Source organism: Lacerta agilis, chromosome 4, assembly GCF_009819535.1.
Source record: "Lacerta agilis isolate rLacAgi1 chromosome 4, rLacAgi1.pri, whole genome shotgun sequence".
Lineage (NCBI taxonomy): Eukaryota > Metazoa > Chordata > Lepidosauria > Squamata > Lacertidae > Lacerta > Lacerta agilis.
Window position 1 is genome coordinate 6,146,758 of NC_046315.1, and position 13,760 is coordinate 6,160,517.

General features: G+C 49.0%; 2 protein-coding genes across 2 annotated transcripts in view; one reads left to right on the plus strand and one right to left on the minus strand.

Annotated features, from left to right (window-relative positions):
- Window positions 1-13,760, plus strand: part of LOC117045139 — a 415,311-nt gene that overhangs the window by 225,094 nt on the left and 176,457 nt on the right. The window lies entirely within an intron of this gene.
- DNAJB13 (DnaJ heat shock protein family (Hsp40) member B13) lies at window positions 1,538-10,873 on the minus strand. The gene is made up of 8 exons (XM_033145942.1): window positions 10,721-10,873; window positions 9,525-9,628; window positions 7,647-7,808; window positions 5,335-5,492; window positions 4,335-4,448; window positions 3,762-3,875; window positions 2,853-2,929; window positions 1,538-1,784 (listed from the first exon to the last, which is right to left on the minus strand). Exons 1-8 carry the CDS (start codon window positions 10,786-10,788, stop codon window positions 1,631-1,633), a joined length of 951 nt encoding a protein of 316 aa, XP_033001833.1. The 5' UTR covers window positions 10,789-10,873; the 3' UTR covers window positions 1,538-1,630.

The window sequence follows — 13,760 nt, forward strand, 5'->3', positions numbered from 1 at the left end:
CCAGGTGGTCCTTCTGTTTTCCGGGAAGCGACTCTCTCCTTTAGGGTTTTCTGCAGAGCTTAATAAAAGACCTCGTATCTCGGTTAACAGTGCACAACTTTTAAAAACTTTCCAAGTAGAGGGGAAAAAATGCATTGTGAGGCTTCTTGTGTGTTTTTAACATTTCGGTGGCGCTGTTTGTGACGGTGGAAAGCGGCGGTAGGTTTTATTCCTTTTTTTAAAAGCACCTTTTTGTGTTGTGCATGTCTCGTTTTTTAAAAATAAAGCTAAAGTACAAAGCTGCCCTGTGCTCGTTCCTGCAGCGTCTTCTGGGTGCATATCTATGATTCCACAAGGCGGCTCAAATCGACCAAGCAAATGTAGAATACCTCCACCTGGTCCATGGACCAGGTCCTGATCTGGGAAGAGAGATCTGCAGGTGGAAGAAACCTTCAAGTGGTGTAAAGTGGTCCCTTGGTTCTCAAACTTAATCCGTTCCGGAAGTCCGTTCCAAAACCAAGGCGCACTTTCCCATAGAAAGTAAGGCAAAATGGATTAATCCGTTCCAGACTTTTAAAAACAACCCCTGAAAGAGTAATTTAACATGCATTTTACTATCTCACGAGACCTTAAAATGAAAGCAATAAACAATGTACTGCAGTCACACAATCTATCAATCAGTAGCTGAACTGGGTTCCACTGGGTCACAAAAACAAAATGAAAAAGAGCCGCAAAAACCAAAACGCAAAATAAATAGCAAAAACAGACAGACCTCGGCGTAACACTCAAAATGGAAGCATGGCACTCAAAATGGAGCACGTTTGACTTCCGGAAAAAGTTCACAAACCGGAACATTTACTTCCGGGTTTGCAGTGTTTGGGTTCCAAGTTGTTTGAGCACCAAGGCGCTTGAGAACCAAGGGACCACTGTACTGAAGATCTGTAAATAGGTCTCTGCATTGTTGGCCTCAACTTGTTGTTTAGTCGTGTCCGACTCTTCGTGACCCCATGGACCAGAGCACGCCAGGCACTCCTGTCTTCCACTGCCTCCCGCAGTTTAGTCAGACTCATGTTAGTAGCTTCGAGAACACTGTCCAACCATCTCATCCTCTGTCCTCCCCTTCTCCTTGTGCCCTCCATCTTTCCCAACATCAGGGTCTTTTCCAGGGAGTCTTCTCTTCTCATGAGGTGGCCAAAGTCTTGGAGCCTCAGCTTCAGGATCTGTCCTTCCAGTGAGCACTCAGGGCTGATTTCCTTCAGAATGGATCGGTTTGATCTCCTTGCAGTCCATGGGACTCTCAAGAGTCTCCTCCAGCACCATAATTCAAAAGCATCAATTCTTCGGCGATCAGCCTTCTTTATGGTCCAGCTCTCACTTCCATACATCACTACTGGGAAAACCATAGCTTTAACTAGACGGACCTTTGTTGGCAAGGTGATGTCTCTGCTTTTAAAGATGCTGTCTAGGATTGTCAGCAAATGAGCTGGTTGCATCTATTTGTGGGGTTGTGGGTGCTTCTCTCCAGACCAGCAGTCGCAAAGAAGGGAGGACCAAAATCTGGCAAAAAATAGTAAGCTTTTATTTCTTTGAAGAAAAGGGGGTCAAGGAAAGGAGCAAAGGGATAGGATTTCGGATGGTGGGGTGGCGTTGCTCAGGTCAGGAGGGCTTGCCTCAGCATATCCTTCTTGGCCGGGGTGAGCCGTTGGGGAAAGAGGATGTCGAAGTACATGATGAGGTCCCCCTTGCAGGTGGGGTCGCTGGACAGGGGCATTCCCTCTCCCGGCACCACCTTGAAGTACTTGGGGCTGAAAGGAAAAGAGAGGCCTTAGTCAGATTCAGCGGCTGGTGGGCGTGGGAAGAGAAAAGGGGCTTCCCTCAACAGAGAAATAATAAAAATAATTTAGGATTTATACTGTACCCATCTGGCTGGGTTCCCGCAGCCACTCTGGGCAGCTCCCAACAGAATATTAAAAACACGATAAAACATCAAACATTAAAAAAACTTCCCTAAACAGGGCTGCCTTCAGATGTCTTCTAAAAGTCGCATCGTTGTTTATTTCCTTGACATCTGATGGGAGGGCAGGCACCACCACCGAGAAGGCCCTCTGCCTGGTTCCCTGTAACCTCACTTCTGGCAGGGAGGGAACCACCAGAAGGCCCTTGGAGCTGGACCTCAGTGTCTGGGAGGAATGATGGAGGTGGAGACACTCCGTCAGTTATGCTGGGCCGAGGCCGTTTAGGGCTTTCAAGGTCAGCACCAGCACTTTGAATTGTGCTCGGAAACGTACTGGGAGCCTTCCCACCCCCTTTTTCCTGGCTGATGTGTAGCTTTGCATCACCACCTCCAAGGGTCAATTGTATATGGAAAGCGAGCAAATCCTAGAAACATGAATCATAGAATTGGAAGGCACCTGAGGGTCATCTAGTCCAACCCCCTGCAATGCAGGAATCTCAGTTAAAGCATCCAAGACAGATGGCCATTTAACTTCTGCTTAAAGACCTCCAAGGAAGGAGAGTCCACCACCTCCCAGGGGAGACCATTCCGCCGTCAAACAGCTCTTACTATCAGAAAGTTCTTCCTGATGTTTAGTCGGAATCTCCTTTCTTGTAACGTGAAGCCATGGGTTCGAGTCCTGCCCTCCAGAGAAGGAGAAAAAAAGCTTGTTTTGGAACGGCCTCCCTCGGAAGGTGTTGGACTCTCCTTCCTTGGAGGTGGGGTGGCCATCCCATCATGGATTTTTTATAGCTGCGATCGTGCATTGCAGGGGGCTGGTCTAGATGACCCTTGGGGAACCCTTCCGAGTCTACAAAACTCTTAGGGTTCCACGGTTCCTCCCCTTCTATGACAAGGGTTATGGGCTGCAGGCACTTACTGTACGATGTCATTCAGAGGGATGTTGAGCAGCCTCTCGTCGAGAGTCCTCACATCCACGGTGCACCCAGTCAGGGCCTGCGAAGGAAAGTGCCGGAGGCTAAGGGCAGGCATTTATCTATCAGATCTAAATATTGCCTTTCGCCGTAAGATCTCAGGATGGTTCACAGAATTCCCAGTAGCCTAAATTTCTGACAGCTGAGGCACACTTAATTTCTGAATTACAATGAGTCACACTTTGACTCCTTTGACACAGAGAAGCTTGGCTTTCGGCTTACGTCCAGCATTTTGAGGACTCTGGGGAGGAGTCCGTACTCCCTGTTCCTGCGTGAGTGCTGGGCCTGCCTCTGGAAGCAGAACGGGGCTTCACACAGAGAAGCGGCGGGAAGCCTCCTTGGAGGGGGGGGTGGCGGCTACAATCCCAAGAATGAATGGGCACCGCAGTGACACCAAGAGCGTGGACGGGAGATGATTGGCGATGTTGACAAAAGCAGGGAGGGACACACACTTCTCGCTGCCTGCAGGAAACCTCCCTTGAGCCCCCCCCCCCCAGCGCTTCCCTCCATGCAGACAGGCTGCGGGAATTTCAATTCTAGCTGTGCTCTTCAAACATGGGTCTGAAATGCCCCGTGAGACATTTCGTTCTCAAGCTGCCAGAGCTCACTGGTGAGAAAGAAAGGAAATCCAGGCTGGAGCTGAGGTGTCTGCCTTCAGAAGAGGCTGCCCGCTGCCCCTCTCTGTGAGTCTCTGCTCGGCAGTCTTCCATTAGCTCAGGAAGCGGGGGGGTTGCTGCATGGATCCTGAGAAGAGGGTTAGTCTCCCCCATAACATATAGTAAGCAGAAGGGGCATTATTAGTCCACCTGGGGAGGAAAAGGGGGACAGTTTGGCTCCCGGAATGCCTTCATTACCTTCCCCAAAGGGAGTGGGGCCACATAGATCAGGTTATCATCTTCTCTCTTAAACCTGGGGTGGATCTTCTCCTTGACGATGAAGATGATGTCTGCCGGGATGATGTTTGGGCCCTGGAATGAAATGCAGGAAGAAGCCCAAAGGGCGTGTGGGGTTCAGACCCAATGGTTGTCCCTGGCACCTGCAGGGAGGGCAGAAGGTAGCAACCACTGACCCCTTTGCCCACCAAGAGGTGGGAAGTGTGCCCACGCAGGGGCAAGCCCGGTCCCACCCCCCACCCCCACCAAAACAACCAAGTGCTGCATTGGTTGGATTTCGACCTGATGTTATAAAACCCATGGCTGCAGTCCAGAGAAAAACTGCTCATGCTGCAGCTATTGAGGCTGGAAGCAAGCCCTGTGAGAATCACCTCTCCAGTTTCATGGGGACTAACTTTAGCACAGGGTCGTGCAAGGTAACCCTCGAGTCGGAATCATTCTCTCGTAACAGCAAATATTGAGATGCAATCGTGGGCAGGGGCACGCCAAGATTTAAGCAGCCTCTCTACTCCCTTGCCCCCCAGGTGGCATTACCTGGTCTCCCTCCTCCTGAAAGGTGATCCTAGTTCCTTGTTTCCACCCTGAGCGTACATCGATGGTCAAGATCTTGTCTTTGATGGTGGAAGCGTGGCCGTCATCATTCATGACCTGAAGGGTTTAGAGAGGAGTCGTGAAAGAAGAAGAAGAAGAAGAAGAAGAAGAGGAGGAGGAGTTTGGATTTGATATCCCGCTTTATCGCTACCCGAAGGAGTCTCAAAGCGGCTAACATTCTCCTTTCCCTTCCACCCCCACAACAAACACTCTGTGAGGTGAGTGGGGCTGAGAGACTTCAGAGAAGTGTGACTAGCCCAAGGTCACCCAGCAGCTATGTGTGGAGGAGCGGAGACACGAACCCGGTTCCCCAGATTACGAGTCTACCACTTTTAACCACTACACCACACTGGTGGTGAGTGGCCCTGGGTGAGTGGCCGCCGAGACCATATAACACCGGTCCTGAAAGTCCTACATTGGCTCCCAGTATGTTTCCGAGCAGTTCGAAAGCACGTCAAAGTGCAAGTAGATAAATAGGTACCGCTCCAGTGGGAAGGTAAATGGCGTTTCCGTGCGCTGCTCTGGTTTGCCAGAAGCGGCTTAGTCATGCTGGCCACATGACCCGGAAGCTGTATGCCGGCTTCCTCGGCCAATAAAGCGAGATGAGCACCGCAACACCAGAGTCGTCCGCGACTGGACCTAATGGTCAGGAGTCCCTTTACCTATACCTATGTTTCTGAGCACCATTCAAAGTGTTGGTGCTGACCTTGAAAGCCCTCAATGGCCTCGGCCCAGTATACCTGAAGGAGCGTCTCCACCCCCATCGTTCAGCCCAGACACTGAGGTCCAGCTCCGAGGGCCTTCTGGCAGTTCCCCTCCTGCGAGAAATGAGGTTACAGGGAACCAGGCAGAGGGCCTTCCCAGTAGTGGCGCTGGGCCTGTGGAATGTCCTGCCACCAGATGTCAAGGAAATAAACAACGCCGAAGGAGTTCCTTTCCTTACCCTGCGTGAAATCTTGATTTTTTTGGTGCATCCGTAGAACAAGTCCTCCAGCGAAAGGTAGAGGTCTCTCTCGATCGGAGGGTCCTTCTTTTTCACTCCCCTCCCTCGTAGCCCCCCAAACGCCATGTTGACTTCAGCCCCTTCGGCTGTGTAGAACTCTAAGCAAGAAAAAAGTCAGTGTTGGTGGGTAGGGTGTAATGATTATTATTATTTTATACATCACTAACTGAAAAAGGAGGAAGATGCCTGGGTGCCACCACTAAGAAGGCCCCTATAAATACTCAGAATTGTGGCAGCCTACCTTAAATGAAAGAGATCAAAGGTTTTGACCCTTTGAGCAAACAGATTGAGGTGCAAGGCAGGAATATGTTTTCGTTTTTTTAATTGCTCTGTACTCCCCGTTTCTGCCCCTATTCCTGCAGTTTTCTCCCCTACCTTGATGCCACATTTTGGACTTCAAGTCCCATCATCCCTGACCATTGGCTGTGCTGGTGGGAACTGTAGTCCAAAACAGACCAGGTGGAGGAAGGTTGGATTCCTGCTTTCTCCAGTTAAATGGATAACAGGAGGTGCCTCAATAGATCCCTCTCTACCTGAGACTCTGGAAAGCCACTACCCATAAAGGAACCAACGGTCTGACTCAGGAGAAGGCAACTTTATACTGTCATGAGTTTGCGTCCAGCTAGTGTGTTAAAATACAAGCCAGGCTAGCTTCCTGGGGTGGTAATCGGCTGGGTGATGAGCCATTAAGAGAACAAAGGAAAAGGGGCTCTGTGCAAGATGGGAAATGGGTGGGCCCCCTCCATCAACTTGCGAACAGTGTTCGAAATTAGCCGGGCGCGTTTTGCCACTGGCATGGGTCCAACGGCCACCATGTGGAGATCTCTGGATGCCAAGCTGGCAACTAGGGAAAGCGAAATGTCACAGAAGGATATGAAATATTTTCCTTGAAGCTTAAGTTTGCTTTATTCTGTATTATTTGGCGTTTTAATCTCAAACTGCTTTGAGATTTGCTCTTTAAAATATAAAGAGGTATAGAAATGAAATTAGAAGAAGAAGAGGAGGAGGAGGAGGAGGAGTAGTTTGGATTTGATATCCCGCTTTATCACTACCCGAAGGAGTCTCAAAGCGGCTAACATTCTCCTTCCCCTTCCTCTGTGAGGTGAGTGGGGCTGAGAGACTTCAGAGAAGTGTGACTAGCCCAAGGTCACCCAGCAGCTGCAGGTGGAGGAGCGGAGACGCGAACCCGGTTCACCAGATTACAGGTCTACTGCTCTCAACCACTACACCACACTACTAATAAGACTACTAACAAGTTCAATTGCAAAACAAACAAACAAACCAGGCACCTAGGCATTCCATTGTGGCAACTGTAACCTAGGTCTAAGGTGCCATTTGGCGATTATTTTATGTATCTCAATTTCTAGCACTGCTCTCAGATAGCAAGACGGACAAAGCCCGAGTTTAGAGTGGAGAGATGTGACCTAGATCAAAAGCGGCAAGCTAGAGAGAGAGAGAGAGAGAGAGAGAGAGAGAGAGAGTCAGAGCATTGTTTGAGAGCAAAGTTGGGTTTCTGTCTGAATCCAAGGCTGCGACTATGGGAGAAACAAGACCTTCTTGAGATGTTGATGCTGTGAAGCCCTCCATCGTAGGCTCAGGCTGTATATATGTGTAAATAAACCATATATTCTAAAGACGCTGCGGTCTCCGCTGCCACTCATTTCCAAAAGCAAACCACAAACCCTGAGGAACCCCTGGAATCTTGCACCGATCAGAGATTGGGGTGGTGGGCAACCATACTATTCTACGTCCCGGGAACCAGGCAGCGCTAGGGCTCTTAACCTGCTTCCCTGTAAGGATGCCGGTGGCATTTGCGAGTTGCCGCCTGAGTTTTGAAAACCGCACTCCTTGCCCCTCACCATGGAAAGGGCTCTGATCTGGAAAATGCTCAAAAACAGGGGAGATATGAGATGAGTTTGGATTTGAAGAGGAGGAGGAGTTTGGATTCGACATCCTGCTTTATCACTACCCGAAGGAGTCTCAAAGCGGCTAACATTCTCCTTTCCCTTCCTCCCCCACAACAAACACTCTGTGAGGTGAGTGGGGCTGCGAGACTTCAGAGAAGTGTGACTGGTCCAAGGTCACCCAGCAGCTGCATGTGGAGGAGCGGAGACGCAAACCCGGTTCACCAGATTACGAGTCTACCGCTCTTAACCGCTACACCACACTGGCTATGATCTGGAAAATGCTCGAAAACAGGGGAGATCTGAGATGAGTGGAGTATCTTGGCAAAATGCGGCGCTTGGGCCTACCAGCAAAGGGGTTGTCTCCTCCAAAGAAGTCCCGGAAGACCTTCTCGGGGTTTCCGTGGAAAACATAGCCTTCTGTCCAGGGGGTGTCCACCGTAAACTCCAGGGGGATCCCTCCTTTGAGGCCTTCCTCGGCAAATTTGTCGTAAATGCCCTTCTTCAGTGCTAAGGGAGGAGGAGACAACAGGTGGGGAGGGGAGTTGTTTTGGCATGGAAGCAGACGGTAGACAAGTTGGGACATGGAAGGTGGATTGCCTGAATGCCTGGTGGTCTACAGAGGACAGTCCTCTAGTGGAAGGACTGCCAGGTTAAGAAGGTTAAGAAGCCCAAAAAGGAAAAGGAGGAGGGGCCTCAAAGTTTGCACCTAGACAGAAAACGGAGCAGGCAAACAGCTCACCTGCTCACAGTCTTTCCCACAATGGTGAGATGTCTTTTATGTACACTGTAGTAAAGGTAAAGGTAAAGGGACCCCTGACCGTTAGGTCCAGTCGCGGACGACTCTGGGGTTGCAGCGCTCATCTCGCTTTATTGGCCGAGGGAGCCGGCGTACAGCTTCCGGGTCATGTGGCCAGCATGACAAAGCCGCTTCTGGCGAACCAGAGCAGCGGTTTACCTTCCCGCCGGAGTGGTACCTATTTATCTACTTGCACTTTGATGTGCTTTCGAACTGCTAGGTTGGCAGGAGCTGGGACCGAGCAACGGGAGGGGGGATTTGAACCTGCCGACCTTCTGATCGGCAAACCCTAGGCTCTGGGGTTTAACCCACAGCGCCACCCACGTCCCTTATGTACACTGTCGTACTCATTTCTAAATTTGCATCTATACATATAAATTAGCAAATCTGTGTCTCTTCCTGCTTTGACGAAGCATTAAGTGCCCCCCTCCCCACCTTTAGGCACCAGGCAAAAATGTTCCTCTTCAACCAGGCCATTGGTTGATTAATATTCTACAGCCTTTCAAATGTGGGGTGTTTTTTGTGTTTTTTTGGCAGGAGGGGGCTATTGTTTGTTGTCAAAATGCAACATAAACCATAAGAATTCAAAATGCTACCTAAAACGAGGCTGCAGATAATGAGAAACAGCACATTCCCAAGAAGGACAAAACCTACGTATCTTTGCCAGGTCAACATTCCAAATACAAGCCCTTAAAGGCTTCCAAGCTTTTGAAGCCAGGGAGAATTTTATTTTAATTTAATTTTCTTCCAGTGGAGGGTGGGGGGGAAGTAGATAACAGGCGAGCTTCTCTGGGTAGGGCACAGAGTCTCCCTCATAGCCACTTGGTGGGGGCACCTGGAAAAAAGCCTCTGGGCTTAATTCCCCCCCCCTTCATTTTCCAAATTAGTAGCCCTGCTGTTCTTTATATACCTTTATCCCAGGGGAGTTTGCACATTAAAAAGTATAATAATAATAACAACAACAACAACAACAACAACAACAACAACAACATTAATGTGTAATGTTACAGGTGGGTAAAATAATAATAAATAACATATAATAACAACAACAACAACATGTGTAATGTTTTATTATTATTTTTTAAAAATTGGAAGCTGCCCAGAGTGGCTGGGGCAACCCAGTCAGGTGGGGTGCAAATACTAATACTATTACTAATTTTAATACTAATATTAATAAAGCTTTTGATATCTGATGTTTTGTGGTGTCCTTTCACATTCTGTTGGAAGCTGCCCAGAGTAGCTGGGGCAACCCAGTCGGGTGCAAATATTAGTATTAATAATATTAGTAATAGTATTTTAGCATTAGCAAAATAAATTCATCTGTTCGTTCATTAAGTACTAAGGCAAGCGTCTTCGTGTGACATCGGCAGAGGGCCTTTCCAAAGAGCACAGCACACACAAATGAAGCGAATCCCCCTCCCACTCACGATCGCTCAGGACATCGTAGGCTTCTGCAAGCTGCTTGAACTTTTCTCTGGCCCACGGCTCCTTGTTCTTATAGGGGTGGTACTTCAAAGCCAGCTTCCGATAGCTGCAAAAAAAAAAAAAAAGAACAGAGGGGCTGCGGTCACAGGGTCAGGGGAAGCGGTCTTGTACCCATCGAGCTGGCCCTGGTCTACACAGGCAGGAAGCATCTTACCTGGAGATGCCTACCTGGAGTCTCTCTCTCTCTCTCTCTCTCTCTCTCTCTCGCGCATGGCTCCCCTAAATATATACATTTAAAGTCTTTTAGCTAAGTGATTTTAACAGGCCTGGAAGCACCGGCCAAGTGTGCAATCCTTCCATTCAACTAAAAAAAATAAATTGATTTTTGAACTATAAAATGTTGATTTTCTTGAGTCAAAATGAGAGTACCCCTAAACATTTTTTAAAGAAAAAAAGCACTGGTGGTATACAAATTTAATAAAAAAAATAAGAATAAGATTATATCACTGGAAATTAGGGCTGCCATATGTCCAGGTTTTCAAAGGTGGAATTGCTCAACAACTTTCAGGTTTTCCTAAGAAAAGCTCAACAACTTCCGGGGGTGTCCTGGTTTTTACTCTTTGAAATATGGCAACCCTACAAAATGCCCGTATCATGCCTCAACGGGACGTTTCCATCATTACACTTCCAGCATCTTATCAGCATCAGAAAATGCCTTCCTGCGAAGACCCAAAACATCTGTTTTTGCTGGGGCAAAAGGAGTGCAGCGCATAGCAAGTCCTGGCCATCAGTTTGTCGTCCGCATGGGGGGAAATTATATGATGCTATGAAATGGGTAACCTGATGTCATGATGATTGACAAGGTATGTGGCCTGTGGTGGACAGGGGAAGGTAAGGATCCAGCCCACTGCTCTCAAGGGGATCTGTTTCCAGAGCTAGGGGGAAAGGCTTGAAGAGGCGGGGGGGGGGGCTGGCAGGAATCAGGGGCCAAACATCCCCTGGAAAAGCGGTGTGCAATGTAAGGTACCCCAAACATTTTTTTAAGGAAAAAAAAACACTGGTAATAATAAGTACATCGCGCGCATAGATAGGGGAACATGTGCACGCAAACGCCACCGCGTTGATCCCGCATGTGCCCCAAGCACACACACACACACACGTGCAGACCCGTGTCCCGCAACCCCCTCCCGGGTCTCACGCCTTCTTGATGTCCGCATCCTTGGCGCTGCGGGTGAGATCCAGGACGGCGTAGTAATCCTGACCCATCGCGTCGCTTCCTCCCCGGCCAGGCCAAGTCCGGCCGGCCTGCTCTGCCCACTCGACGCCGCTGCCTCTCCCGTTGCTAGGGACGCCGCCCGGCCCCGCCTCCCCCGCCGGGCGCGGTGCATGGCGGGAGTCGTAGTCCCTTTGCGCAACTGGCCGCGTCCGGAGCCCCATTCTCAGCGACGCACGCACTTGCTGCATGCTTGCATTTCCCGCATTGCTGCATGCTTGCAAATTTGCGCGCCGGCGCGTGCTTTGCGACTGCTGCAACTACCGCGCGCAACCTCTGCGCGCAATTGCTGCATGCTTGCAATTTTGTGCGCTGGCGCATGGGTTTGCGATTGCTGCGACTGCCGCGTGCATTTGCAACAAATGCACGGACGCACCCCTTCTTTTCTCGCCGGCGCCGGGGTTGTTACAGGACGAGGAAGCCCCAAAGGGGAAAGGCCGAGCTGGGTCCGTGGCGGCGTTTGGAAACCCCGGCAGGCAGCTCTGCGCTTCTCCCTGTCCCATTAAGCAGCGCTGGCAACGGGAGCCGTGGCTTTCTGCGGGGCTTCTCTGTCCCGACACGAAGGGAGAGCAAGACCCCAGCGCGTCAGGCAAAGGAAGGGAAAGACCATGTAAGTGCGGAACTCCTTCCCGCAGGAGGCTATGCTGACCAACAACCTAGAGATCTTTAAAAGAGAAGTGCACCAATATTTGGGGCGGAGAGCTACAACATCGATGTCCACAGGCCAGGATAGCTCTGCTCTCCAAAGTTGGAGGCAATAAATTAATAATAATAATAATAATAATAATAATAATAATAATAATAATAAATAATATATTTATACCCCGCCCATCTGGCTGGGTTCCCCAGCCACTCTGGGCAGCTTCCAACAGAATATTAAAATGCAATAATATATTAAACATTAAAAGCTCCCTAAACAGGGCTGCCTTCAGATGTCTTCTAAAAGTCTGGTAGTTGTTTTTCTCTTTGACATCTGGTGGGAGGGCGTTCCACAGGGTGGGTGCCTGGAGAAGAGAAGGTTAAGGGGTGATATGATAGCCATGTTCAAATATATAAAAGGATGTCATATAGAGGAGGGAGAAAGGTTGTTTTCTGCTGCTCTGGAGAAGCGGACACGGGGCAATGGATTCAACCTAAACATTAGGAAGAACTTCCTGACAGTGAGAGCTGTTGGACAGTGGAATTTGCTGCCAAGGAGTGTGGTGGAGTCTCCTTCTTTGGAGGTCTTGAAGCGGAGGCTTGACAGCCATCTGTCAGGAATGCTTTGATGGTGTTTCCTGCTTGGCAGGGGGTTGGACTGGATGGCCCTTGGGGTCTCTTCCAACTCTAGGATTCTATGCCATTACCGAGAAGGCCCTCTGCCTGGTTCCCTGTAACATGGCTTCTCGTAGCGAGGGAACCACCAGAAGGCCCTCGGCGCTGGACCTCAGTGTCTGGGCAGAACGATGGGGGTGAAGACGCTCCTTCAGGTATAATGGACCAAAGCCGTTTAGGGCTTTAAATGTCAGCACCGACACTTTGAAATGTGCCTGGAAATATACTGGGAGCCAATGTAGGTCTTTCAAGACTTGTGTTATGTGGTCTTGGCGGCCGCTCCCAGTCACCAGTCTAGCTGCCACATTCTGGATTAGTTGTAGTTTCCGGGTCACCTTCAAAGGTAGCCCCACGTAGAGCGCATTGCAGTAATCCAAGCAAGAGATAACTAGAGCATGCGCCACTCTGGCGAGACAGACAATGCTCCTTTTTAAACGCCCTGTTGCTGGAAACCACAGGAGGAGAGAGTTGCTCTTGGGCTCTGGTCCTGCTTCCTGGTTTCCCATCAAAGACATCCCTTTGGTCCCTGTGAGAACAGGATGCTCAGCTGGACCAGATGGGCCATTGGCCTGATCCAACAGGCTCTTCTTAAGTTTCTTTCTGTGAGCCTCCTAAAACGTTCAAGAGGAAGGAGCAACTTCCCTTTGAGGAAAGGTTTCGGGGTTTGGGACGGTTTAGGATTCAGAAAATGCATATATAAAATAAATGTCTTCCCACCATCTGCTTTTATCGAAGTTCCAGGGGAAGAGGCTAAAGGCTAAACATCATTTCACAAGTGGAATTAGGGAAACAATTGCAGCAATAATGGCCAAAATGCTGGGGTTTTTTTCCTCCAGAGCTTACTTTTCGTACTTTTAAGAAGGGATTGGCAAATCTACATTGCTGGACAATCCCAACAGCATACATTATGCAGCATTTTTGTGTTATTTGAATCACTAATAAAAATATATAGAAGTGGAGTTATCTGTTGTATTTTATCCTGCGAAGTTGCATCAGGGTGCTCCCACCACCCACATATTAAGCGACTAACAAATGCAATTATGAATCTTCTTAATATATGGTAGTTCAAGGCAGGATGCCTCTGCTCAAGATTCTGCAGAGCTGCTTTTTAGTCTGAAAATCTTTTGATAAATGGCAGTATAAATCTAATAAATAATAAAACAAAACCTGGCTAAACGGGACAAATGTCCTGACCTGTCCTGTCTTCCACTTCAAACACATGTACTTGATCGCGTTGAAGTAACTGGACGTGAGAAGGGGATGGTAACATTCATGAGAGTAAACCACTCCGTGGATGAGCTAATCGTAGGCACACTGCAAGCCAAGCCAATTGCTATGGTAGTGGCCCAGTGCTCAGACTCCGTGTTCAATGCATGTCAGCTCAGTAGTCTTGAGTCGTCGGTCTGTTGGTATTACTTGTCCTGAGTTGTACAGTGAATTGCTAGGATTTATATGGAGGAATATATATACTTTGTACTTGTATGTATCTGTATATGTCTGTATCTATATCCAGAACTGTTTTACTGAGCCTTATCTTCCACAACCCCTGAGTGCTCACTAGAAGGACAGATCCTGAAGTTGAGGCTCCAGTACTTTGGCCACCTCATGAGAAGGGAAGACTCCTTGGAACAGACCCTGATGTTGGGAAAGA

Bases quoted from the DNA above. Each gene is read 5' to 3' on its own strand.
- DNAJB13 (XM_033145942.1), bottom strand. From the start codon at position 10,788: ATGGGTCAGGATTACTACGCCGTCCTGGATCTCACCCGCAGCGCCAAG. The intron at 7,809-9,524 runs GTGAGTGGGAGG...CTCCTCCCTTAG, and splicing joins CTACGATGTCCTGAGCGATC to CACTGAAGAAGGGCATTTAC. The intron at 4,449-5,334 runs GTAAGGAAAGGA...TAAACCCTTCAG, and splicing joins AAATCAAGATTTCACGCAGG to GTCATGAATGATGACGGCCA.